At 41.7% G+C, this 26,167-nt stretch overlaps 2 protein-coding genes across 2 annotated transcripts in view; both read left to right on the top strand.

Moving 5' to 3' along the window:
• The window catches only part of LOC123758422 (uncharacterized), a 156,764-nt gene that overhangs the window by 66,179 nt on the left and 64,418 nt on the right, over positions 1-26,167 (top strand).
• The window catches only part of LOC138363390 (repetitive organellar protein-like), a 35,793-nt gene that overhangs the window by 2,572 nt on the left and 7,054 nt on the right, over positions 1-26,167 (top strand). Inside the window, exons 3-10 of the mRNA XM_069322423.1 lie at positions 3,948-4,830; positions 15,645-15,714; positions 20,328-20,465; positions 21,140-21,258; positions 21,462-21,600; positions 22,477-22,672; positions 23,299-23,506; positions 23,869-24,009. Of these exons, the coding sequence (XP_069178524.1) occupies positions 3,948-4,830; positions 15,645-15,714; positions 20,328-20,465; positions 21,140-21,258; positions 21,462-21,600; positions 22,477-22,672; positions 23,299-23,506; positions 23,869-24,009 (1,894 nt within the window). The remainder of the gene's footprint in view (positions 1-3,947; positions 4,831-15,644; positions 15,715-20,327; positions 20,466-21,139; positions 21,259-21,461; positions 21,601-22,476; positions 22,673-23,298; positions 23,507-23,868; positions 24,010-26,167) is intronic.

The raw sequence follows: 26,167 nt of genomic DNA, 5'->3' as shown, positions 1-26,167 counted from the left end.
TGTGGTTTTATTTGTTTTTTTGTCATATATGATGCATATTTGTGTCCTTTACAATATGTATACAGTAGAACGTTCATAATGTTCAATGGAACTGTGATACATGTGTCAGTAATGTGTCCACAATAAATGTTTATTTTCGCAATATTACTTGTTAAAAATTCACTAAAATTACAATTACAGTTTCACGCACTATTTACACAGTAACACACTGTATTACACACTCATTCTGGAAAACTGGAAAATATTGTTTTCTGGAAACTGGAAAATATTGGAGGGGTGACAGGTAAGCTTCTAACATGGATGAAAGATTTTCTGACTGAGAAAAATAAGGGCAGTAATCAGAGGCAATGTATCGGACTGGAGAAATGTCACAAGTGGAGTACAACAGGGTTCAGTTCTTGCACCAGTGATGTTCATTGTCTACATAAATGATCTACCAGTTGGTATACAGAATTATATGAACATGTTTGCTGATGATGCTAAGATAATAGCAATCATCTTAGATGATTGTCATGCCCTTCAAGATGACCTGGACAAAATAAGTATATGGAGCACCACTTGGCAAATGGAATTTAATGTTAATAAATGCCATGTTATGGAATGTGGAATGGGAGAACATAGACCCCACACAGCCTATAAATTATGTGAGAAATCTTTAAAGAATTCTGATAAAGAATGAGATCTAGGGGTGGTTCTAGATAGAAAATTATCACCTGAGGACCATATAAAGAACGTTGTGCGAGGAGCCTATGCCACACTTTATAACTTCAGAATTGCTTTTAAATACATGGATGCAAAATATTAAAGAAATTGTTCATGACTTTTGTTAGGCCAAAGCTAGAATATGCAGCGGTTGTGTGGTGCCCATATCTTAAGAAGCACATCAACAAACTGGAAAAGGTGCAAAGACATGCTACTAAGTGGCTTCCAGAACTGAAGGGCAAGAGCTACAAGGAGAGGTTAGAGGCATTAAATATGCAAAAACTAGAAGACAGAAGAAAAAGATGTGATATGATCACTGCGTACAAAATAGTAACAGGAATTGATAAAATCGATAGGGAAGATTTCCTGAGACCCCGGAACTTCAAGAACAAGAGGTCATAGATTGAAACTAACTAAACAAAGATGTCGAAGAAATATAAGAAAATTTACTTTCGCAAACAGAGTGGTAGACGGTTGGAACAAGTTAAGTGAGAAAGTGGTGGAGGCCAAAACCGTCAGTAGCTTCAAAGCGTTATATGACAGAGTGCTGGGTAGACGGGACACCACGAGTGTAGCTCTCATCCTGTAACTACACTTAGGTAATTACTCAGTACTTCGGAAGTGAGTAATAATCAACGAAGTAGTCCATGGTACACAGCGCAACTTCGCTCTCGTTGCACCAGGTACAGATAGCACACAGAAATTACAATAACGTGATGCATCAATGAACAAATCCACAAGGGCTGTGACGAGGATTCGAACCTACGTCCAAGATCATCCCAGATGCTGCTTTAATCGACTGAGCTATGACATGGTCAAAAGAGTTGCAACCAGAAGTTCTTCTGCCCTTACTTGGATCCTGCAGCCTCTCCGAGACACAAACCAGGGTTTTACATAACTTCCCCATGCACTTGAGCTATGTCAATAGGCTGTTCTACCTCTTCGCCCTTACTTCGCCACTCTTTTGACCATGTCGTAGCTAAGTCGATTAAGGCAGCGTCTGGGATGATATCGGACGTAGGTTCGAATCCTCGTCACAGCCCTTGTGGATTTGTTCAGGTACAGATAGATTTTCGCTTCCTGTTTCTTCATTCTGTGTGCTTGCAAATAATGGACTCACGTACACCCTTGGCATTAGCACCAGTAGGAAGGATGTAGCCAAGCTTGTAAAATGTAAGGTAGTCTTGAAAAGATTACAAGAAAAGATCAGTTTGTAAGGTAGTCGTGAAAAGACCGCTTTGTAAGGTCCCACACAGGAAAAGATTCAGCCAGCCTCAAAGAGTGTCCATCAGTCAAGAAGAGATTAAGCTATTCTTGAAAATATCTATGGAAAACACCACCATGGAAGTCGCTAACACTGTTCATCACAAGATGCAACTTGTATCAGATGCAACAAGTAGCATCACAAGATGCTACTTGTATCAGATGCAACCTCACTGAACGCAGAAAACGATTCATCTATGTATCATCTAAATAAATTGGAGATAGCAAGGGTGGCGCTCAGAGCTACAACTGGATACGCTCGCTGTATCGTCCTCATAGGTGCTGTATCACTTGCATCCGACCTTTGTGTTAGATCCTTATTGCGTCTAGCTACACCAATATTATGACCCTTATGTTCTTCAAACAATAAGGTTTGAATTTCACCGACAGAGCGCGATCTTTCAACACAGCGTCGGACAGGTGTTTGGGAGCCAGAGGCGCGTGCGCCACCCATGGTTGCTCACTCAGTACTAACCCAGCCAGCAGCCCTAGGGCATTCTGGGAATTTTTTCCAAGATGGCTGCCTCTCACTGGAGGTCCTAAGAGTCCATTTTGTACACAACCAATCTCAAACACATTTAGAATGGGTACAAAAAATCAAAAAGAGTTTTCTCGGTTGGTGCAGTTTCCCACCAACTGAGAATACTCGGTTGGCGCAGTTAAGTGGTTAAAGATTGACAGTCCAGTTGAATTCTTCATGAACTTTATACCAATGTACAATACTCTATACTGTATATGACAAATTTGACTCTCCTCGTCAGAAACACAATTTTCAGATTGAAACAACCCACTTAACAGAAATCTCAGTCTCGTCTGTCAAACTGATGTAGATCTTATTTAGGAGGAATGTGAGGCAGACTGAGTTTGAGAACTTTTGAGAGTTTGATGCTGCTTCCTCGTGGTGGTAATGGAATAGGCTGGCTAGGAGTAAGTGAGAGCACTCCATTTTGCAGCCACTTGTGATGCAAAGGAGGGCATGAAAGAGGTTTGAATTTCTATGGATGAAAGTTCAAGATGCTATTCCAGGCTTGTTTGAATGCATAGGTACCTCTAACATCAGTATGATTCTGTAGGCTCATACGGATGTACAGTAAGTGTTGACCTGCTTGACTGTTCGAGATCCTGACCTATTTACTCATTGGATCTTGCCTTACTGACCAACTGAGTAACTGAGTAGAAGAATTTGGAAACACATTAACACCTTCATGTTCCGATGATGCTAAAATGCCTCATCCATACTTTAACATTCTAATCACGCTAAAATACAGCATCAGATTGCTACATTTTTTATTTTCAGTTCCTGAGCTATTCTGTTTGCATCAACTAGTCTGAAAACTTTTTAAAATCACTGTTATTGCGTGGACAGAATATAACTGTATATTATATTATAGACAGAGTATAACTGTTTAACAAATGCATATTAAGCCACTGATTAATATGTTGATGTTCAGGTTTCATATGTGGACACGTACCTTGCTGGTTACCTTGCGATGATTCCGGGGCTTAGCGTCCCTGCGGTCCTCAACCAGTCCCCCTGGTCGAAGTGTTAGATGAATCCTGGCCAAGGTTTCTTGAGTGGGAATCTTGGTGCTGTACTTGAAATAGGATGCTTGGAGCTAAATAAATTCTAGTACTTGATCCACACTCCCCCTTCCTTGCCTATGAGGTTTTAATGCTTATGATGAAAAGATAAGTACATTATTTTAATAAATATTTACACCATAAGATGGAATCAAACTTATGTCCCTAAACTCCTGAGGTAAACACAGCAATGAGTTCAGTGACGCAGGTTCGATTCCATTGTATAGCCTCAATATTTATTTATAGATTCATCATGTACTTGTATTTTCATTGTACAAATAAATATTTCTTTGTGGCGGCATGTCCTTGCTTGTCATCAAGAACCTGTCAGTCATTCTCATCAAATGTGCTTTTGTTTACCTGAAAGCTACTAATTTCATACTCTACCTCTCATGTTTCAGATAAAGCGACCCTATTTCCACGTGAAGCCCCTTGATAAAAGACAGATCAAGAATTGGAATGACTACCTAGACTTTGAGATCAGTGAAGGGGATCCTCTGCGGATCATTCCTCTCTTTGAGCGGTGTTTGGTATCATGTGCACTCTATGAAGACTTTTGGTGTCGCTATGCTCTCTACATGGAGAAGCACACACAAAATGTTTTGAGTGAAAAGGAAGAAGTTTTAGCAAGTGATAAAAATGCAGATAATGATGGAAATAAAAATGTTTGTGAAGATGAAAAGGTCACAAAAAATGCATTGTCCGAAAGTGTTGAAAGTGAGAAAGAAATTGATAGTGCAGAAAAAAGTTGTGAGGCTAACAAAGAGGAAGACAGTTCAGATGGTGTAAATATTGATAAACAGGTAAATGATCAAAGTATCACTGTTATAAATAGTAAAGATGATAATACTGATACAATGGTGCGGGGCTCTGATGTAAAAAATGACAAAGACTTTCCGAGGGACGTGAATGTTGAAGTTCGGGAAAACCGTGACTCCACTATTGGTAATGATGCAGTGGAAAAAAACTTAAGGGAACAAATACCAATCATTGAAATAGATGATAGACAAAATTCAAATGTATCAGATATTGTGGAGAGTGAAAATGAAGGACAGAGTGTGGAAAAGACAGAGCCCCCTACCTTAGAGCAACTGAAGAGTGAACTATGTGCCGATTTGAACATTAGTGGACGCGTGTTAAAGTGCCCCCCGCTCACCCCTCAGTGGATTAAGAGTGGGGTGAGCTGGGAGGACGTAAGACACATATACCGCCGTGGTGCGTGGATTCATTGTCCCAGTAAAGCAGGCCTCCTCATGCAATGGGCAGAGTTCGAGGAGACACAAGGTAAAGAAGGCAACCCAGGGTTCAGTGTGCAGACTCTGGGTCATCTGCAGTAAGCTCTCTTTGTATAACGGTTTGTTCAATTTTACTCCTGAATATCTAGCCAAAAATATTGCAGACACGTTTTCTGTGGGGAACCCTGTTGGCTCCCTGAAGCTACCCCATTGATATAGTGCTATCCTATTTGGGATCATCAGTCACAGTTCTTGTTGCTTACTGGAACCAGCGCCAGAACCTGACCCCCTCAGAGAGGTGTAAGGAGCAGTGGCCTATGAGCACTTTACATTTAAAGTATGTCATACTTGCCATCGACCAGGGAAGGCATCCAGAAAGATAAGCAAAACAAAACAGGTGACAGTTTGGTTGAAAAATATGATGTATGTCCTCAAAAGAGCAAAAGAACTTGCCATGAAGAAAACAAATAAGCAACACTTCATTCACCTAGACCCCCTTCCCCGCTAGTTAGTGCCCCCCACTCCTTTCAGTTTCCACTGGCTACTCACCTGGCTACCCATCCTTCAGTTTTTGACTGATGGTGCTGGCGGTCTGATATCACCTCAGGCCACAGTTTCCTGTTCAGGGATTTTGCCCTATACAGCTGTTCCTGCACTTGTGTGTGCTGGCTTGGAGTTTCTGGGGTATCAGTGCTGCATGCATCTAGGGGCATCTTGCCTCGGCACTCTGTGAGTACTGCCCCTTGCGTGGTCAAAGTTATCTTCCTGGGGGTGTTCAGGAAACACTACACATTAGAGGATTTCCTCGCTTGTAGTTGTCCTCGCCCTTGGGGGTCAGTCAGGGGTCTTGGGCTTTCTGTCTTGCCCCAGGTAAGGGGGGAGAGGATATTTATCGGTTGGTGGGGCACACTGTGGCTGGCACCGCTTGCTTAAGCTATCACACAACAGCTGACGTTTCTCTCTGACTGCTTGTTGGTTGTTGGGGAGTTTTGGGGGTTTTATTGCTTTTTTTTTTTGGGGGGGGGGGATCATTTTTGCCTGGTTTGCGGAGGAGTCCTGCCTTGCTCCTTATTAGGCTATGCCTAGGTTGTGGTGGTGGTAGTACACTGTTGCCCCCGCGGCTTTAGAGCGGCTGCTTGCTGTCGGTTTGCCAGCATCGGCAGGGTTTACCGGCTTAGCTGGCCCCAGTGTCTAGGCTTTCTGTAGACTTTCATTCACCTTATGGGCCGTGGAAAACCCTCCCAAACATTTGGGGGTTTTGGAGTCGGGGCAGGGTTTAACTCTGAGTGAGATTCGGGTGGCTTCGGGGCATGCCCCTTTCAATGCAGACACGGAGGTGGCTGAGCCTTTCTTTCATGCTGAGGCTTCTGAGTTGACCCAGCAGGGGTTTCTGCTTTTTTGACTCGAGTAGGTATTTTGTTCATTTACAACCTTCTCTTTCTATTCTAGCGATGAATGAGATGGCTGGTTTCCAGAGGGGTCCGTTGGTTGTGGATGCTTGGTTGGTTAGGCTGGGGTGCATCGTGTCTTATGTCCAGGTGTGGCTTTACGTCGCTACCTGCAGGTCACTGGTTCCGTGACGGTGGATGCACTCTAAGTGGATCCGGTTTCCCTGGTTCCCTGTTCCAGGGGCTCTCATGTCTCAGGTTGTCCGCAGTGTCATAAAGTCTAGCCAGCCTACGGTCTACCCTCGTGCCCTTGATGAGTGCAAGTATGCTGCTCTTGCCGCTGTGTTTAGTACTATGTCTTGGGTCAACATTCAGGCACAGGGGTTTGGGGAGGTCAAACAGGGTCCTGACTGCCAGGTATCTTGTCAACATTCCAGGCCCTCTCCGGCCTTGTGTTGCATCGGGATGTCTGTCACGACCTGTTGTCTCATCACTGGTCTTGAGACCTGTGGTGCTGCCTTCTTCCGGGTAAGTCCCCTCTCTTACTTATCTGTGGGTAGTTGGCTTCAGAGTGCCAAAGGGGCTCCCCACAGAAAACAAGCATTGAATGTAATGAAATGCCATTTTCTGGGCGAGCACTGGAGGCTCCCTGACACCCTCCCTCCCTTCCTCCCTCCCTCCCTCCCTCTGGTTGGCAGTTTTCATCGCTACAAACTGAGGGGATGAGCGGGCTTTCCCATTCCCCTGTCAGGGGGGATTGGAGGGGGGTTGGAAGGCACTAACGAGTGGGCATGCTAGTCTGATTATTATTTGCTTGTTTGTTTTATTTTGAGGGGGAGTTCTTTAGCTCTGTTCAGACTTAGGTTGCAGTGTTTACCAGTTGGGGTTTGTATTGTCTCGCCTATCTTTCTGGGTGCCCCTCTCCGGTCGATGACAAATGTGGCATACTCTAAATGTAGAGCACTCATATATGCCATAGCTCCCAGAGCCTCTCTGAGGGGACCAGGTTCTGGCTCGTGGTCCCCGGTAGGTATATTGAACTCATGGAACTGATGACATCAAACTAATATGGCGCTTGTCAGTTTGGATACCTTCGGGGAGTCTCCGGGGGCTCGTCCAGAAAATGGCGTTTCATTACATTCAACGCTGGTTTTTTAAGATTTTATCCCAAGTGCAATAGGTCTAATCTATAGAGTAAAGTCGTTGGCTGCAGCCCATCCTCCCAAAATTTAAGTACATGTAATTTTAATTTTGAAAAATTGTGGAAAAACTCCCAAAATTGAAAGTTACTTATAGTAACTATTTGGTGGAAAGACGATGGGTCACATTAATGTCGCTGAAGATATGATGTCCAAACCACACGTCAGGAAATGAAGAAACTACAACGTTTCATTTCATTTTTTACCATTATCAAGACTTGATAATGGTCCAGAACGAACCGAAATATCATCGTTTCTTTATTTTCTGATGTGTGGTTTGGACATATTTACTGGAAAGTACAAATATGTAAGGCGGACTGGAATCTTTTCACTCTCCGTGTTGTTCTTCCCTGCCCATCTGGTGTGTGTGTCACCCCCCCCCCCCTCCTCTCACTCTTCCTTTCTTTTTCAAGACATCTACATAAAGTGCTCTCTGCGCTGTTCCTCTCTGCACCTCTCATGGTACGTGAAAGTGTGTTCCTTGGTGGAATTTATACCATGCTTGTGCAGTATTCTGTAAGTATGTGGCCTGGAAGAAGCACCGATGCTGAAATACATCTGAATCTTTTATTCTATTTTGGAAGGCGAATACGGTGACCCATAGGGTCATCCATACAGCTAAACATGAGAGTTGGAGAATCTGTGTTTCCAGCATTACTGTTGACACTCCTCTCCCTCGTATATGGAAGAAAATCCATAAGATTGCAAGTAAATTTGTTCTAGATATATTGTCTGCCCTTCATCTCCGTGATTTCGTTTTTGGCAGATCTGGTGTTGGTCATGAACAAACCAAGTTTGCACTTATCAGTCATTTGACTGAAAAGTGCAATGACTAGTACTCACCTTCCTCCTTTTCTGACTTGTAAGCCCCTTCTTCAGTCTTGTTCCTTGGACCTTTGCACTTGCCTCTACCTTCCTAATTATGATATTTCTGGGGGGAGCCCCTAAGGCTCCCCGGAGCTTACTAGGTTGATATGCTAATGTCAGACTTTGGCATCAGTCATGTGTATGGAGTTCTTATGGGTCTACAGGGGACCACGAGCCAGAACCTGGCCCCCCTCTAGAGAGGCAAGGGAAGCAATGGCCTATAGAAACCCCCATGTAATTGGAAGCATTCTGTGTCTGCCATTGACCGGGGTTAGGCACCCAGAAAGGAAGGCGTCCCAAAACAAACCCCTATTCTGGTGAAAATTGCAACCAAAAGCCGAATGAGTGGATAGAACTCCCCAAACAAAAACAAGCAAACTAGTATGACGTCATCCGTCATCGCGCCGCTGTCTGCGCAGCCCCTTTTCCCGGGAGGGGGAAGGGGCAGCCCCATACCTACCGCCCCGGCTATCCACACCCCAGTTCTTGAGGCTGATGCTATCGGCTCGGTTGTGTGCTCTGGCTCCAGTATTTTTGCGGCGCTGTGCCTTGTATGTGGCTGCTGTACTCCAGGGGTGCGAGAGCAAGGAGTTATTCCTCAGTATTCGGGTGTTGTTTCACCTCCGGCCTGCTCATGCGCCGCCTGAGCCATCCTGGTCACTGAACAAAGTGCTCTCTATTTCTTCTTCTCCTCGTTTTGTTGTGGCCCCTTGGGTTCCTGATTGTTTTTCAAAGGCTCTTTTCCTGTTGGCAATGGCCTCGGGGTTGGGTGGGTGAGCTTCGTGCTCTCCTCCAGCGCAGAGGTTTCTGCTCCTTCGGTTGGGGTGACTGGTTTGTTCATCTGCAGCCTCTCCTTCTTTTCTGGCGAAGAATAAGACTGCTGCGTTCCGGAGGGGCCCCTTGGGTTGCTGATGCTTGGTTGGTTCAGCCGGGAGTGCATCATGTTTTGTGTCCGGTTGCGGCTCTCCACCGTTATTTGCACGCCACGGTTTCTGTGTCCGTGGATGCGCTTTGGGTTGATCCAGTTTCCCTTCTTCCCTTTTCGAGGGTGCGGGTCTCCCAGGTCGTCTGCAGGGTTATTAAGGCTAGCCAGCCTACGGTCTATCCCCATGCCCATGACATCCGCAAGTTCGCGGCTCTTGCCGCCGTCTTTGACAATACAGTCCTGGGCTGACATTCGGGCTCGGGGATTTTGGTGGTCGAACAGGGTCCTGGCTGCTCGCTACCTTGTAAACGTTCCTGGGCTCAGTCGGGCCTGCGTCGCTTTGGGTCGGCGGATGCAGCCAGTTGTCTCGACTTTGGGTTGAGGAGTGAGCAGCAACCGCCTCCCGTGTGAGTCCCTATGCTTTTCCTTTGTGGGTAGTTAGCTCCGGGGAGCCGTAGGGGCTTCCCCCAGAAAACCAGCGTTGAATGTAATGAAACGCCGTTTTCTGGGTGAGTCCCAGAGGCTCCCCAGCATCCCTCCCTCCCTCCGGTCAGCGTTTTTTTTTGCATGTTATGACATCCAACCTTAGAACTGGGGTGTGGATCGCCGGTGCGATAGGTCTGGGCTGCCCCTTTTCCTTCCCGGGGAGGGGGGGACTGCGCAGACAGCGGCGTAACGACAGATGACGTCATACTAGTTTGCTTGTTTTTGTTTGGGGAATTCTATCCACTCGTTCGCCTTTTGGTTGCAATTTTCACCAGAATAGAGGTTTGTTTTGGGACGCCTTCCTTTCTGGGTGCCTAACCTCGGTCGATGGCAGACATAGAATGCTTCCAATTACATGGGGGTTTTCTATAGGCCATTGCTCCCCTTGCCTCTCTAGAGGGGGCCCAGGTTCTGGCTCGTGGTCCCCTGTAGACCCATAAGAACTCCATACACATGACTGATGCCAAAGTCTGACATTAGCATATCGGCCTAGTAAGCTCCGGGGAACCTCCGGGACTCACCCAGAAAATGGCGTTTCATTACATTCAACACTGGTTTTTTTAACCCATTCTGAACTCAAGTCTGCCTTGTCCCTCTGCAATTCTATGGTAGCAGGCATGGATGGTATTCACTACTAGATGCTCCTTGCAGTATTTGCTGCGTATCTATAACCATATATGGAAATCTACTTTTTTCCCAAAGACTGGTTCGAGGCAGACTATTAGGAAACCTTGTACTCGAGAGACTTATCTTGCAATGATTTCCAGGCTTAGCATCCCCATGGCCCGGTCTTCAACCAGGCCTCCTGGTTGCTGGACTGGGCAACCAGGCTGTTGGATGGGGCTGCATGCAGCCTGACCTATGAATCACAGCCTGGTTGATCAGGAATCTTTTGGAGTGATTATAAAGTTCTCTCTTGAACAGCGTGAGAGGTTGGCCAGTTATGCCCCCTTACTTGTAGTGGAAACATGTTGAACAATCTTGTGTGTCTGATGCTGATAGCATTCTCTCCCAGAGTACCTATTGCACCTCTGCTTTTTAATAGGGGTATTCTGCACATCCTGCCATGCCTTATGATCTCAAGTGATGTTATTTCTGTGTGCAGATTTGGGACCAGTCCCTCTAATATTTCCACGTGTAAATTATTATATATCTCTCCCGCCTGCGCTCTAGTGAATACAGATTTAGGCATTTTAGTCGGTCCCAATAGTTTAGATGTTTCACTGAGTGGATTCTAGCAGTAAAAGCTAGAAGCTCTGCATGCTCTCCAGGTCAGCAATTTCTCCAGCTTTGAAAGGAGCTGTGATTGTGCAACAGTATTCCACTGTAGAGAGCACTAGCATCTTGAAAATTATCAGCATTGGTATAGCATCTCTAGTTTGAAAGGTTCGTGTCATCCAACCTGTTATTTTTTCTTTCAGTTGTGACAGCTACTTTATTGTGTTTTTGAAGGTAAGGTCTTCTGACATGAGTACACCCAAATCCTTTACAATGCTTATTCGTTCTATGGTATGATATGACTGCGTTTTGTATGTGGTTTCCATTTTTATATTTTAATTTTTTCCGTAGTGCAGGATCTGGAACATATCTTCATTAAATACCTTAAGGAATTAAATGATTTTTTAGGACTTCCCCCTAATTATTTTTGTCACATTTTCCTGACAAGTTGTACCTGCAAGCTCTTTGAACATATGATTAATGTACATCTCATGTGGTTCATGAACAGCAAAGCTACCTCTTCCCCTCCCAATTTGGTTTTTGCAGTGTGAAAGTGTCTCTCAAGATAGAGTTATCTATCTTGAACTCTATCTCTCAAGATAGACTTCTAAGCATTAATCTTTTTCTGGTTGCCCTGAACAGTCTCCCTTCCCTTCTTGGCATTGTCTCAGCCCTTTATGTTGATGATCTCTCCCTCTTCTGTCATGGGAACAACAACACTTTCCTTCACTGTCAGCTCCAGCTCACAACCAGTAATGTTTTGCCTTGGGCCACTAATCATGACTTAAAAGTTCTCTACAGCTCCATTTTATAAGCTCTAGGGTCCTTACCTTACTTAACATCTTGTCTTCTTGGGAGCTGTTTGATACATTACTCTATTTGCACTCCTTTCTTGTTCTGTCTAAATTTAATTATGGCTTCTCTACATATTTCTCAGACTCCCTTGACCCAGTATCATCTTAATGCTCTGCACCATACTTGATCATGCCTCGGCTCTGGTGCCTTTTGTTCGTCCCACACCCAGAGCTTATATGTTGAAACTGGCATCCTTTCTCATTGTGCTTGTTACTGCCTTCACTACTTCAAACAGTTCTTGCAACATCCTCACTCCTGCTTGTGCCATGATTGGACCACTGCTCCTCAGGAAGGCCCTGTTTCCTCTCACCACCTGTATTTTCCTTCAAGGGTGGCTTGTTGCAAGATTCTCCATTCACATTGGTACCATCTTCCCTTGTCTTGTTCCATTAGACTCCCTCTGCTGTTTTAAATGACCTTTTCTTAAACATTTTTCCTTTGGCATTCACTCCATTGCTCTGTTTACTGATGGGAGTCTACATTGATTAATATCCATTTATTCTACAATCCACAACTGTTGGCAGGATCATTGGGCTGGCATTATTGGTAATAAACTGCATGCTCTTAAAAGTGACCTTTCCCTTGCCCTTCCTCCTACCACCATAATAAACTATGAGAAATTACTTTATCTCAGTTTGTAGAACATCCCTATTTTCTGGATGATTGCATGTCTGTTTTCCTAATATCCCTGGGGGTTATTTGTCCCTCGGTACAATCCTTGGTGAATCCGATACATTTGGTACTGGTTGCCTTATGTTCTATTGTTCTCATTTTGGCTTCTTGTGTGAATTTAATTACTGTACTGAATTTAAAATTGAAGACACAATAAATGACTGGATATCATTTATTGGGTCCTGTGGCCAGTGGTCTGCATCCTTAATTCATAATCAAGGATCTTATGTTCAGTCCCTGGGCAGGACAAAAATGATTGGGCATGTTGCCTTTCACCTGATGCCTTTGTTCACCTAGCAGTAAATACTGTAGGTACCCGTGGGTTAGTTAACTGTTGTAGGTTGCACCCTGGGAAAGGTTAGTAGTTGATTTAAATACAGATGTACTATCTCTGACATTGAGAATTATGATTGCTAATCTTTTCCCATGTCTGGCCTCCCAACCCCATGAAGGTGGGAACAGAGATAGGAGGATGCTGCAAAGTGTTTCAATAAGGGATATGACCAGTTTCCAACACGTTTTAAACAGCGCTGTACCCTAAACACATTTGAGAGTTGCCTAAGTAGTAGTAGTAATAATAATAATAATAATGATAATAATAAGTCTTATTTATATAAAATACATTTGAGACATAACACAGTGGGGTATTTGTAGGTACCTAGTGTAACTCATATGAAACTACTAATATGCATAACGTTTTGGAATTACACTGAAATGCATTATGTTTTATACTTTCTTATTAGCACGATGAAAATAATTTATACTAATCATAATTTTTATATACTGTCCCTGATTTTATCAAGATATTGCAGCTTGAAATGCTCTTCTAATATGAATAACAAATTATGTACCATCAAATGTGGCCTATTGCCGTGATGTTTCTCCTGCCACTAAAATGAGAAGTGGGAAATGCCTCTGGTATTTAGGTAGGACTCTGGTAGAATGGGTAGAAATCTGAATAAGGAAATCCTGTCTGGAAAATGTTGCATGCACAAATGACCATCTTAGCAACAGTGTCCGCAAGTTCAATCAAGGTAACTCTAATATGGTTGGGAACCCAGCAAAATTCAACTACCAGTATCTTATAACGGTTAGATATAAGAAACAACCAGTATTGAATTCTAACCACCATATTGGGCTCACAGAATTAACTCACGGGCATTGATTGGCCCCAAACAATTAACACTTTTGTCTGGCGGGGACGAATATTGCGTCCATAAATAACTCTACGGCTGTCCGGTAGGGACGCATGTTGCATTCAAAATGAAAATATTTGTTAAAATTCCATTTATTTTCCGATCATTATGGGACTAGTTTTAACATGCATGCCTTTAGATTGTGAACTATTTGATATATTGAATGACATAGCATGAAAATTGAGGTGAGAAAGCTGAACAGAGTACTGTATACATATTTTGGTGTTGGTGTGCAGATGGGTGCTTGCTCATGTGTAACACTCGGCGAACTTTCTAGTTTGCTGTGGGTAGCGCGCCTGTTTATTTTTATCTTATATACATGTATTCCTTTCGAAAATTCTCTTGCAAACAAATTGATACCAAAATGAATGATGTAACACGAAAATTGACGTGAAAAACTGAAAAGAGTTTGCACATTTTAGTGTGGGTGTTAGGTGTGCAGATGGGTGCTCACTCACAGGTGAAGCTTGGCCAATTTTCGGGTTTGCTGCAGGTGGCATGCCGTTTTTTTTTTTTTTTACCTTGTATGTATATATCCATTTAGAGAATTCTATTGGGAACAATTTGATACCAAAACAAATGATGTAACATGAAAATTGACGTTAGAAAACTGAAAAAGAGTATGCACATTTTAGTGTGGGTGCATGCTCATAGGAAATGCCAGGCCCACCTTGGGGTGGGTTGGGGCGCGCACGTTGGGAACGTGAAAGTGTTAACGTATGGTTACTGATTAGCCCAGCACAATTAATTCACGTTTACTGATTAGTCCCACACAATTAACTCATGGGCACTGATTAGCTCCATACAGTTAACTCGCGGTTACTGATTAGCTCCACACAATTAACTCACAGTTACTGATTAGCCACACACAATAAACTCACAGGCACTGATTAGCCCCACACAATTAACTCACGGGCACTGATTAGCTCCATACAATTAACTCACGGTTACTGATTAGCTCCACACAATTAACTCACAGTTACTGATTAGCCACACACAAACTCACAGGCATTGATTAGCCCCATACAATTAACTCACGGGCACTGATTAGCTCCACAATTAACTCACGGACATTGATTGGCCCCCACACAATTTACTAACGGGCACTGATTGGCTTCACATAATTAACTCATGAGCACTAATTGGCCTCCACACAATTAATTTTCAGGCACTTATTGGAACAAAGACCTTCACCCTACTGCCAAAAGTGCATTGTCCCACTGACAGTCATGCCCCCTCACTGTAGAATATTATGATTGTCAGGACGATTGGAAATTTTGCTTAACCACTGAGCGTTAGTTGTGTTGCCCTTGATAAAATTCCCAAATTATCTGCTCCCTTTGTTGTCATTCGTCTTGCGTCTTTCTGCTCTCGTATTGACATCTGAATAATATATACAGTAGTAGGAACTTCTGCGACACTGAAGGTAATATATTGTAAGGAATGGTGGGTTAATTCATTAATTAATTAATTGTAAGGTATTTATTTAATTAAAGCAATCATGATAACTGAAGCACTATGAAATCTTTGTTCTGTGTAATTACAGGTCTTGTGTCAATTTCATCTTTTATAATAAAATTCTGAAGATGCTTGGATGAATCGGAAAATATTAACAAAATAATGAACCTAATACAGTAATAATAAAGCCCTACCTTACAATATAGCCTCCATTTGATAATTACTTTATCTTGATTGGTACAACTGCCTATAACTAATGTATACAATTTAACCAACCATTAATATATGATTGTATGGTACAATACAGTATGAGAACAATGATGTGGCTCAATATTAAATTAACCAGTCATAGAGAGAATTGATTAAGGTTATTTGATTGTTTTTCCATTCTTTTACTTTTTATCGTTGTTCCTGTTCTGAAACGAAGTGCCATCTACTGTTATTGGTTGCTAGTTATCAGGATTGTATTTTAATTGTTAATTTTTTTTCCCCTCACAGCTTGTTAGTTTCCGTTTGGAAGCAATTATGCAGTGCTTTGTTTTGCATATAATGTGAATGTGAGTTACTGTGTGTGTAATCCAAGCAAGAACTTCTTTCAGGAAACTTGGACACATCACGTGAACTTCTCAGTACTGTTGTGACCAAGTATCCAACGTTGCTTAAGGCCAGGTAAGAGGGGTGGGGTGATCGATCAGGGGGTTGGGTGATCAATCGGAGGGGGGGGGGCACAACACCGGCTGAGAAGCAGTATAAAAGTACAGTGGTACCTCGCATAACGATTGCCCCAAAAGACGAATATTTTGGGTAACGAACGGCCTGATCGGCGTCAAATCGTCCCTTATGACGAACGCTGGTTTGAGTAACGTCAACACCACATGGTGGGGTCGCGCTGCTTCTTGCACATTCTTAGACGCCTCCGAAGATGCACATAAATTATGTTGTTCTTGTTTAAAGATGCTAATGATGCTGGGATATAAAAGGGTGACTACTGAGATGTTGCAAAGCATTGACGTTTTTGTAGGAAAAAAGAAATGAAATGTCTGATATACAACAAATGTCAAAAAGGTTCGTTCGGTGTTCGGCAGGTAGGCTGCTCCATTATAACAATCTTTCTTTGTTTCAAATGTGTTCCATTTGTTTTTTATTTGTCATTTGCGTCTCAATAATGGAGAAGCCTACCTTACATACACTGAATAAACCATTATGACATTTTCCTTTCTTCAAATGTGTTCAATATTTATTTTTCATTTGCCTTATAGCAAAAGGTTCGTTCGGTGGTCGGCAGGTAGGCTGCTCCATGTTTCTTACATACAAAAAACGTAAATAATAAAAAAAATGAAGAATTTTGAAAACCAGTACAAATGTCAAAAAGGTTCGTTCGGTGGTCTACAGGTCGGCTGCTCCATGTTTCTTAAAAAAAAAAAAAAAAACGAAAAATAAAAGAACTGTTGAAACAATTTGAAAAATGGACAAATGTCATAAAGGTTCGTTCAGTGTTTGTCGGGTAGGCTGCTCCATTATTGAGACGTAAGTGACAAATACAAAACAAATGGAACACATTTGAAACAAAGAAAGATTGTCATAATGGAGCAGCCTACCCAACAAAAACTGAACGAACCTTTTGCCATAACGAATATGAAAGACAAGGGCTGCTGGCTGGGTTAGTACTGCGTGAGCAACCATTTGTGGCACACGTGCCTCTGGCTCTCAAACACCTGTCCCACACGGTGTTGAAAGACTGTGCTCAGTCGGTGCAATTCAGACCCTTTTGTTTGAAGAACATAAGGGTCATAACATTGGTGAAGCTAGGCGCAATAAGGGCTTAACACAACGGTCGGATGCCAGTGATACAGCACCTATGAGGATGATACAGCAAGCGTATCCAGGTGTAGCTCTGAGCCCCACCCTTGCCATCTCTAATGTATATAGATGATACATAGATGAATCGTTTTCTGCGTTCAGTGATGATGCATCTGATACAAGTAGCATAGATTAACAGTGTTAGCGGCTTCCATGGTGGTGGTGTTCATTGATATTTTCAAGAATACCTGAATCTTTTCCTGACTGATGGACACTCTTTGAGGCTAGCTGAATCTCTTCCTGACTGATGGACACTCTTTGAGGCTAGCTGAATCTCTTCCTGTGTGGGACCTTACAAAGCGATCTTTTCAAGACTACCTTACAAATTGAGCTTTTCCTATAATCGTTTCAATACTACTTTATGCTTTACAAGCTTGGCTACATACCACCTACAAGTACTAAAGCCAAGGGTGCACGCAAGTGCGTTATTTGCAAGCACACATAACGATGAAACAGGAAGCAAAAATCTATCTGTAGCTGGTGCAAGGAGAGCAAAGTCGCGCTGTGTACCATGGACTACTTCGTTGACTATTATGCACCTCCAAAGTACTGAGTGTGTAATACAGTGTGTTACTGTGTAAATAGTATGTGAAACTGTACATATTGTAATATTAGTGAATTTTTACCACGTAATATTGTGACAATAAACATTTTATTGTGAACACATTACTGACACATGTATCACAGTTTCATGGAAAATTATGAACATTCTACTGTATACATATTGTAAAGGTCACAAATATGCATCATATACGATAAATGAAACAAATAAAACCGCATTGGAAATGCATAGAAAAAATATTTGAAAATATATTTGTGGCAACACGCGGTGCTTGAATGGCCTGCGCGACCGTGTCTGGGAGCTTCACACACGGGCGACCAGGCCCTGATGACGTCACAGAGCGCCTTGTCCACGCCCTCACAGCCAAAGTAAGTGGAATTTGGTAATTATTTTTACATAGACATGTTCAGGGACGGTAATTTATCATTTTACAAAGAAAAATTTTATTTTGGGGAACATTTGATGTCATGCACTCTGGGGAAATTTCACAATAAACACAGTGCATCACACTGGTTACATGGGGGGACACTCGTTTTGTATGACGTCCGTTTCACATGACGAACATGGAACGGATTAAATTCGTTATGCGAGGTACCACTGTATTTGTCTGTTTGAGTTTCCTGTACAATTTGTATTCCATTACTGTGTTTCTAAGGATAGGATGCCACTAGCTTAGGGGTTAATTAATTTTGCATTAAATAAAATTACTGCGTACCTGTATTAGTCTTCTGTGTATTTTATATAAGATAAGATATTTATTCAGGTAAAGGTACATACTGTACATTGAAAATGATATTTTTCCTTAATTTATTCTGAGTCAGATCTTGGAGTGACTTGGATATCACCTATGATTTTATGAGTATTTTTATGAGTCAATATAGTTCCCTTGTTTTTCATGAAGTAAATGCAGAAGGAATTCCTTTCATCCAGTAAGTATAAAAAACATCAAACACTAACACTTGGTATTAGTTGACTAGTCTCCTTCCAAGTCAATTAGCCTCATTAACAAAATTCCAGGAGTGGTGGCGGCGGCAATTTTTTTTTTTTATGAGTAACCTTATCTTCCATCTGGTCTGTAAGAATTGCAAAGATATCTTTAACATCTTGGTCATTTCTCCCTACCTTCCCCTGATGACTGGTTTGAGCATTTTCTGCTGTGAGGGCGGACTCTTTCCCAGTTCATCAGGTTTTACCATACAATAATTACAGCCTAAAAGAGTTACAAGTTACAGCAACCATTACAGTGATCGTTACAAATGGCTACATTTCAATAGTGTTACAACACAATGTTCTATTGATGGGTACAGTTCAGCCAGATTCACCAGCAAGTTGAATAATAAAGTCAAGTAACGTAATTATAAGGAGAAGGTGCTAAGTCAATTTCATCTATATAGTACTTGGAAGGAATATGAAGATAAGATTCAAGATAGGATGGCGTAAAGGAATGGTGCCCAACCACTTGGCTGGTCAGGAACTGAATGCCGACTTACAAGAAGTGAGATCGTCACTATACTGTCCAGTCTAAGTGGTTGGAATTAGGTAAAACATAAGATTTCTTTAAAACTGCAGATCTTTATGTACAGTTAAGGAAAACAAGTAATTTAGGCTTTGGTTACTGTATATGGAACTCTGCTGACACTCTTTGGTCTTTTTGATCGAGTTTTCCCCTCAGTGTGTGATGTCTTAGGACACACTCAGCTTCCCTACTTCTGTGATGGGCCAGGATTCTGGTCCTTGCTTCATGTAGGTCATAAGATAGCCTTAGATGCCCAGTGAGATGATGCCCTGTGGGTATCACTACATAAGCTCTGATGGGCCCTTGAAAAGCCACATTGATTTACAGTATACTCAGTGCTCTAGGAAGATTTGTTTTGATATGTAATTACTTGTGAGTATAAAAGATATGTACCAGCAAGAGAAGTCTAGTAGTAGACCAGGTAGGAGTAAGATGACATAATTTATAATTATAATAATAATATCATAACATGGGCAGAATGCCTATACTGTACATATACCACATGATAACATTTTAGAAACTCAGTACTGTGTCAGGAAACTCATAACCTTTAAACTGCTAAGCTGTTTAAAAGTCTTACATCCAGGTAAGCATTGAAAAAAAGAAAGTATTGAAAACTCATAACCGTCACATATGGCAATTTGCACGTAGGAGGAAATTGCAGATAGCAATTGGACCATTGCAAGTGTTAGCAACATCCAAAGTGGCATTTAAGTCACTACACGTATACCAGAAGTAAAGTACAGTAATTAATGTAAATTGTTTTTAACGGTAATGTGTATTATGTAATATACAGTAATATATTCCATCATTATTAATAAAATTACAATACTGTAGTAATTACCTAAGTGTAGTTACAGGATGAGAGCTACACTTGTGGTGTTCCATCTTCCCAGCACTCTGTCACATAACGCTTTGAAACTACTGACGGTTTTGGTCACCACCACCTTCTCACTTTGCTTGTTCCAACAGCTACCAGTCTGTTTGCAAAATAAAACTTTCTAATACTGTATATTTTTGGCACCTTTGTTTCCTTAGCTTGAATCTGTGTCCTCTTGTTCTTGAAATAGATGGTTTCGGGAATTCCCCTCCTGAAACTCATAAATTTACGTATTTAACCATGTAACTGAAACTACGTATAAATTTGTCGTGTTTAAATAAAGGCGAAGAAAAGACACATTGCATGTGTACGTATATTATTAAACCAAATTTTAGGTTCATCTGAAAATTTGGTTTAATAATATACTTGCACATCTACTGAGTTTTTTCTTCACTTTCAATAATATTATTAAAAATACTGTTTTAATATTTTTATTATATATATATACTATGTTTTTGGACCAGGATGCACCTGATAGAGTTGGAGCGTCGAGCAGGCTATTACCAGAGAGTTGAAGAACTGTACGCAGAAGCATCTCGTGCATTTACCCAACCACGCCAACGCTCTTGGCTAGCCATCAAATATGCTCGTTTTCTTTTAAGGTGAGAGAATAAAATGCCAATGGTTTATTGATATTAATGTATATTGGAAGACAACAGTTTTATTATTCTCTTTTCATCAATAAGTAATATACAAACCCCATTAAAACTTGACACTTGTTACACTGTCCTCTCACTTTCTCTCTCTCACTGAGGAATCACACTGCTGCAGGCTCCAGGATAATTCAAATTATCTAAGTACTCACCTAGTTGTGCTTGCGAGCCTATTGGGCTCTATCATATCTACACTTGAAACTGTGTATGGAGTCGGCCTCCACCACATTACTTCCTAATGCATTCCATTTGTCAACCACTCTGACACTAAAAAAGTTCTTTCTAATATCTCTGTGGCTCATTTGGGCACTCAGTTTCCACCTGTGTCCCCTAGTGCGTGTGCCCCTTGTGTTAAATAGCTTGTCTTTATCTAAGTGTTGGGAGTAGGGTGAGGGCTGCAAGTGGTGTTATAGAATACATAAAGGTGTAGGGAATTTGAAAAGAAACTAAGACAAGAAATAAGTGTCAGTGAATGAAAAATCTTGGCTAGAAAAGTTGATCTTTCAAAGCAGCAAAATAACAACAAAGATGGCTGCCACCACAGGGGAGGACAGCACAATAACAAAGGAATATTTTGCAAGTTTCTTGCAACAAGATGTAAAGAAAGGTGGTTTTCTTAGCAGGTTAGTGATTACTGAGAACATGCTAAAGAATTATGAAGAAAAGGTAATTAAATTAGAACAAGAAAATGAGGGTCTCAAGATTGAGTTTTGTAATTTAAAAGGAAGTATTTTCCAGCAAGGTAAGGAAATTACCAGCTTGACTAATACAGGAGGAACACAGCAAGGAACTAGTAAAGGATAATGAGGCATGGAAAGTGAAGAGTAGGAAATTTGAAGAAATTAACAAGTAGATAGACTCATATTGTGAACAACTCCAAGGGAGCCTGAGGGCCAACATGGAGTTAGGAGATGCAATGAGAAACTTCATTGGCAACTCACATAGAGGAGGTTAATAAAGAACTAGAAAAGTATAAAGAAAAAATAAAAGAGACGTATGCACAAGTTGTAAAAGAGAAAGAGACAATCAAGGAAGTGTGTTTGGAAGTCAAAATCAGAAATGACCAACAACAAGCAGAAGTTAGGCAAGCAATTAGGAAAGAACTGGTTACCAACAGTAAACTAGTACAAAACACTGTAGATAGAAGTAAGTCAGTAATAACTTTTGGATGTTTAGAGAAGGAAATTTCATCTAGGATGGACCGAGCAGCAGAAGAGATGAAAATCATAGAGAAATAGTAGGTTTAGGAGAAGACTCAAAGGAAAATGTCAGTGATTTTAGAAGAATAGGAAAATATGAGAAAAGACAAGAACCGCCCCTTAAGGGTGACGTTTAATGGAGGGAAAAACATGATGGAAGTGCTTAGAAATGCCAGGAAATTGCAGAGTGATGAGGTTGGCAAACTTTAGTCAATAAGACAAGACCTCTCAAAGGAAGACAGAGAAAAGCTGAAAATTAACCTCATAGAAGCATAATGTCTAAATGGGAATAGAAATGAAGAAGACAGAAATTCTTTTTTTCTACAAGTGTCAGGGACTGGAAAGCTAGTGAAATGGTACATAAAAATATGGCAACAAAATCATTAGTGGAAGGGGGAGTTAAGAACAAAGGGAAAGGGAACATGTTCCTGAAAATTGTGTATACCAGCATACATGGAGTTAGATAAAAAAAACTTTGGGAGTTGCAAGACATAATTCAGCTTAAGGTCCCAGATATTGTTGCATTATCAGAGACGAAACTTGAAGGAAATATACTAAATGATGTTGTATTCCCAAGGGGCTACTCAGTTTGAAGATATGACAGGAAAACTAGGAAGGAAGGGGGGGGGGGGAGTGGCTGTGCTGGTGAAAGAACACCTGAAGGTAAGAGAATTAATATTTGAAAACCCTCGTGATATTGACTTGATGGCATTGCAAGTCTGAAATCAGGATGATAAGCTGATAATTTTAAATGCCTACAGCCCACCAGCAAGCAACACATGGACAAAGGAAGAACTGGATGACAAACGAGAGGGCCTCATAATGGTCATGAGAGATATTATTGCACAAGCAGATAAAAATAAATCACGACTGTTGATACTGGAGAACTTAAACTTTAAAGCAATAGACTGGGAGGCCTATGAAGCAAGGACGGAGGACTTTTGGACATGCAGATTTGTAAACTTTATTCTGGAGACATTCTTGTATTAACACATTAAGCAGGCCACAAGAATAAGGGAAGGGGATGTACCGTCAGTACTTGATCTAGTATTCACCAGGAAAGAAGAAGAGTTTTTGACATCCAGGATCTTCCTCCCTTGTGAAAGAGTGATCACGTCCTGTTAGACATTAAATATGCTTTAAGATATCTAGAAGAAAATTGTGATTTTGAAATAGTTGATAAACTCAATTTGAAGAGAGGACACTATGGGGTACTTCAAAAAAAAATGAATGAGTGTAATTGGACAGACTTGTTGCTAGGCAGGGAAGTAAATGAGATGTATGCCAAATTTTGCAAAATATACGATGGAGGCACACAAACATTCATACCTAAACAGAGATGCGGGGCCAGAAAACAGGATTGGTTCAACAGAAATTGCTAAAGGGCCAGAGACCAAAAGACACAAAAATGGAATCAATATAGGAAGAGGCCAAACCCCCAAACATACCAGCTATACAAAGATGCGAGAAACAACTTCACGGCAGTAAGAAAAGAAGCAGAAAGAAATTTTGAAAAAGGGTTAGCGGACAAATGTAAAACAGAACCGGGCCTATTCTACAAATTCATAAACCACAAATTGCAGGTAAAGGATAATATCCAGAGGCTGAAAATGGGAACCAGATTCACGGAATATGAAAAGGAAATGTGTGAAACATTAAACGAAAAGTTCCAAAGTGTGTTTGTACAAAATGAAATCTTCAGAGAACCAGACACAATAAGAATTCCAGAAAACAACATAGAGTGCATAGAGGTGTCTAGAGATGAAGTGGAAAATATGCTCAAGGAGCTAAGTAAGAAATATGCTCAAGGAGCTAAGAACAAAGCAGTTGGTCCAGATGGAGTTTCACCATGGGTTCTGAGAGAATGTGCATCTGAGCTCAGCATTCCACTTCACCTGATTTTTCAGACTTCCCTGTGTACAGGAGTCGTAGCAGATGTATGGAAAAAGGCTAACATAGTTCCAATTTACAAAAGTGGCAGCAGGGAAGAGCCCCCTTAATTATAGACCTGTATCATTGACAAGTGTAATAGTCAAAATATTGGAAAAAATAATTAAAGCTAAATGGGTAGAACACCTGTAGACAAACTATATAATATCAGATCGTCAGTATGGTTTTCAATCTGGAAGATCCTGTGTATCAAATTTACTCAGTTTCTGATGATAGAGCCACAGAGATTTTACAGGAAAGAGATGGTTGGGTTGACTGCATCTATCTGGACCTTAAAAAGGCTTTTAACAGAGTTCTACATAAGCGGTTGTTCTGGAAACTGGAACACATTGAAGTGGTGACAGGTAAGCTGCTAACATGGATGAAAAATTTTCTGGCTGATAGAAAAATGAGGGCAGTAATAAGAGGAGGTGTATCGGACTGAAGAAACAAGCGGAGTACCACAGGGTTCAGGTCTTGCACCGGTAATGATCATTGTCTACATAAACTATCTACCAGATGAAATATAGAATTATATAAACATGTTTGGTGATGATGCTAAGATAGTAGGAAGGATAAGTAACTTAGATGATTGTAATGCCCTTCAAGAAGACCTGGAGAAAATAAGTATATGGAGCACCACTTGGCAAATGGAATTTAATGTAAATAAATGCGATGTTATGGAATGGGGAATAGAAAGACATAGACCTCACACAACCTATAAATTATGTGAGAAGTCTTTAAAGAAGTCTGATAAAGAAAGAAGTCTAGGCGTGGTTCTAGATAGGAAACTATCACCTGAGGACCACATAAAGAACATTGTGCGAGGAGCCTATGCTACACTTTCTAACTTCAGATTTGCTTTTAAATACATGGAGGGCGAAATACTAAAGAAATTGTTCATGACTTGTTAGGCCAAAGCTAGAATATGCAGTGGTTGTGTGGTGCCCATATCTTAAGAAGCACATCAACAAACTGGATAAGGTGCAAAGACATGCCACTAAGTGGCTCCCAGAACTGAAGGGCAAGAGCTACAAGGAGAGGTTAGAGGCATTAAATATGCCAAAACTAGAAGACCGAAGGAAAAAGAGGCGTTATGATCACTACATACAAAATAGTAACAGGAATCGATAAAATCGATAGGGAAGATTTACCGAGACCTGGAACTTTAAGAACAAGAGGTCATAGATATAAACTAACTAAACACAGATGCCGAAGAAATATAAGAAAATTCACTTTCGCAAAAAGAGTGGTAGATGGAACAAGTTAAGTGAGGTGGGGATGGAGGCCAAAACCGTCAGTAGTTTCAAAGCATTATATGACAAAGAGTGCTGGGTAGACGGGACACCACGAGCATAGCTCTCAACCTGTAACTGCACTTGGGTAATTACACTTAGGTAATTTTTGTGGTAATGTTATGGTGAGAAAATCAGTGGGAATCTTGAGGAGAATTCATCTTGCACACTGGGTACTCCAAAGTACACACCTTAGACCCTCATTGATACATCATGTTAATGCAACTTTCACAATAATCATGTTAATGGGATTTCTGGGGGGGAGCCCCCTCGGCTCCCTGGAGCTATCCAGGCTGATATGAATGTATTAGACCCTGGCATCAGTCAAAGCGAATGGAGTTCTTAGGCCTACCACAGACAATGAGCCAGAACCTGGCCCCCTCAGAGAGGCACGAGGAGCAATGGCCTATATAAACCCCTCAGTGGTTGGAAGCATTCTATGTCTGTCGTCGACCAGGTCAGGCACCCAGAAAGGTAGGCACCCCAAAACAAACCCGATCTGGTTAAATAATGCTACTGAAAGCCGAACTGTTGGACAGAACTCCCCAAAACGTAAAACGAGCTAATGAGCATGACGTCACAACTGTCACCGCGGCGCTGTCTGCACAGCTCCCCCCCCCCTCCCTGGGAGGGGAAAGAGGAAGCCCCAGACCCCCATGCCGGCTATCCACACAGTCAGTTCTCGGCTGATGTGTGACCTGGCGGGTTGTGTGACTCTGGCTCCAAATCCTTTCAGTGCTGTGTCTTGTGGTGTGGTCCTGTCTCAGTGGTGGTGTGCGAGCCAGTAGTAGTTTCAACTGTACTAGGGCTGCATGCGCCTAGAGTTACCTTCCCTAGGTGCCCTGTAAATACTACCCTTGTGGCTTGGGGTTACCTTCCACAAGTCGCTTGGGTGCTGCCTACACTGTGGTCTTTTGCTGCTCGGTGATTGCCCCGCCCTTTGGGTCAGCTGGGGTGTTTCATGCACCACTGCTTGTCTGGGTAGGAGGTAGGGGCACGAGATACTGTGCAGCTGTTCTTCACCTCATGTAGCAGCCAGCTCTGTTACCGCCTGCATATATTGTCCTCATACAGGGTTTTTCTTTTGTTTTTGTTTTCTGCCTGGTGGAGGGGTCTGCTCTTGGTGTTGTTGCCACTGATATATATTGAATTCTTGGTGGTCCTCCACTGGGTCCCCGTGTGTGTACACATCCGGGGGAATTCAGCTTTTAGCAGTTTGTTTGGTATA

The sequence above is a fragment of the Procambarus clarkii genome, chromosome 11, assembly GCF_040958095.1.
Source record: "Procambarus clarkii isolate CNS0578487 chromosome 11, FALCON_Pclarkii_2.0, whole genome shotgun sequence".
In the NCBI taxonomy this organism is placed as follows: domain Eukaryota; kingdom Metazoa; phylum Arthropoda; class Malacostraca; order Decapoda; family Cambaridae; genus Procambarus; species Procambarus clarkii.
This window is presented reverse-complemented; position numbering and strand designations above follow the sequence as displayed.